At 29.4% G+C, this 1,308-nt stretch overlaps 1 protein-coding gene across 1 annotated transcript; it reads right to left on the bottom strand.

The window, feature by feature from the left end:
* Positions 1–450: 450 nt before the first annotated feature.
* Positions 451–885, bottom strand: LOC103310530 (SCAN domain-containing protein 3-like). The gene has a single exon (XM_008189122.1). It carries the CDS (start codon positions 883–885, stop codon positions 451–453), a length of 435 nt encoding a protein of 144 aa, XP_008187344.1.
* Positions 886–1,308: the final 423 nt, after the last annotated feature.

Here is a 1,308-nt window from a genome sequence, read left to right as displayed (position 1 = left end):
TTTTGCGTAAAAATTCCCGTTTTTCCTTAATTTTTCTTTTGTTTTTCACGGCGCTTTTGAAAACTATTGGAAAAATTTTACTTTTGACCCCCCCAAAATACCAACTAGATTCACTTTCCTATCAAAAAAAGGTACTGTTGAAGAAAATCCAAGCACTTTTACTGTCCTAAAAGGTGATGACAGACAAAAAAAAAAAATAAAAAAAAGTTGGGTAAGGATGTCGCTCTGCTGTACAGCAGGTTACATGTGGGACACTGTATAATGCAGGGGCGGCCAAACTTTTTTTGGTCACGATCTACTAAAAATATACTTCACCTTTGAGGATCGACTTTTATAGAAAAATTTTTTATTATTGAATAATAAGTTCATATAAACATACAATAAGTATTATTAACTTATTACTAATTACTAAAAATAATATAATAATAAATAATAATTTCTAAAATCTAATTAGATAAGTTTAATTAACATATTATTTTGTTGATCTGGCCATTGTTGAAGTGTGACATTGCATGTCGTTGACCAATTGGTCGTAATCAGCGAATAGTTACTAACTGCTAATCGAAGACACTGCTCCAAATGGTCATCAGAGAGCGTAGATCGAAATTCAGTTTTGATCATTTTCATGTGAGAAAATGCTGTTTCGCACAAATATGTAGATCCGAAATAACTAAGTAACTGCAAAGCTACATTCCTCAAACCCGGATATTTTTCTTCACTCAGTAAATTCCAAAAATTTGTTTCAGAACCTCGAGCTTTGAGGAATATATCTGATTTAATTTTTATAATTTCAGATTCAAATTTTGTAGAATCCATATCAAACAAATTGCTTATTTGTGTAGAAATATTTTCAATACTGTTTGTTTCGGAGAAAGGAAAAGGCATAAATGTAATAATCGGCTCTAATTTTTGAATATCTTTAAATCGTCTTTCAAAATCATTGTACAGTTTTTCAACCTCAGAGCAATATATTTCCACATTCTTTGATGTCTTGTTTTAATATTTCAACTAAATTTTGTCCTATAGATTCTACTCTTCTAGTCACAGTTTTACGAGATAACTGTAAATCGTTTATAGCTGATAAAATTTCTGATTTATTTTTAAAGTTTTCAAATAAAGCATCTGCGCCTTCCAAAAAAGCTTGTTTTACTATTTCACCGGGTTTGAAATGATTTTTTATTCTTAGCTAAAACATGATTAATTTCGAAATGAAGCATTGTTGCTGCTTTGGATTTTAAAACTGGTTTAGTAAAAATCAATTGTTGTTTATCAATTTCAGTTTTAATTTTTCTAATTGCTTTTTACGTA

Source organism: Acyrthosiphon pisum, chromosome A1 (genome assembly GCF_005508785.2).
Source record: "Acyrthosiphon pisum isolate AL4f chromosome A1, pea_aphid_22Mar2018_4r6ur, whole genome shotgun sequence".
NCBI lineage: Eukaryota > Metazoa > Arthropoda > Insecta > Hemiptera > Aphididae > Acyrthosiphon > Acyrthosiphon pisum.
The sequence above is the reverse complement of the archived record's forward strand: the minus strand, read 5'-3'. Positions and strand labels throughout refer to the sequence as shown.

Bases quoted from the DNA above. Each gene is read 5' to 3' on its own strand.
- LOC103310530 (XM_008189122.1), bottom strand. From the start codon at position 885: ATGCCTTTTCCTTTCTCCGAAACAAACAGTATTGAAAATATTTCTACA.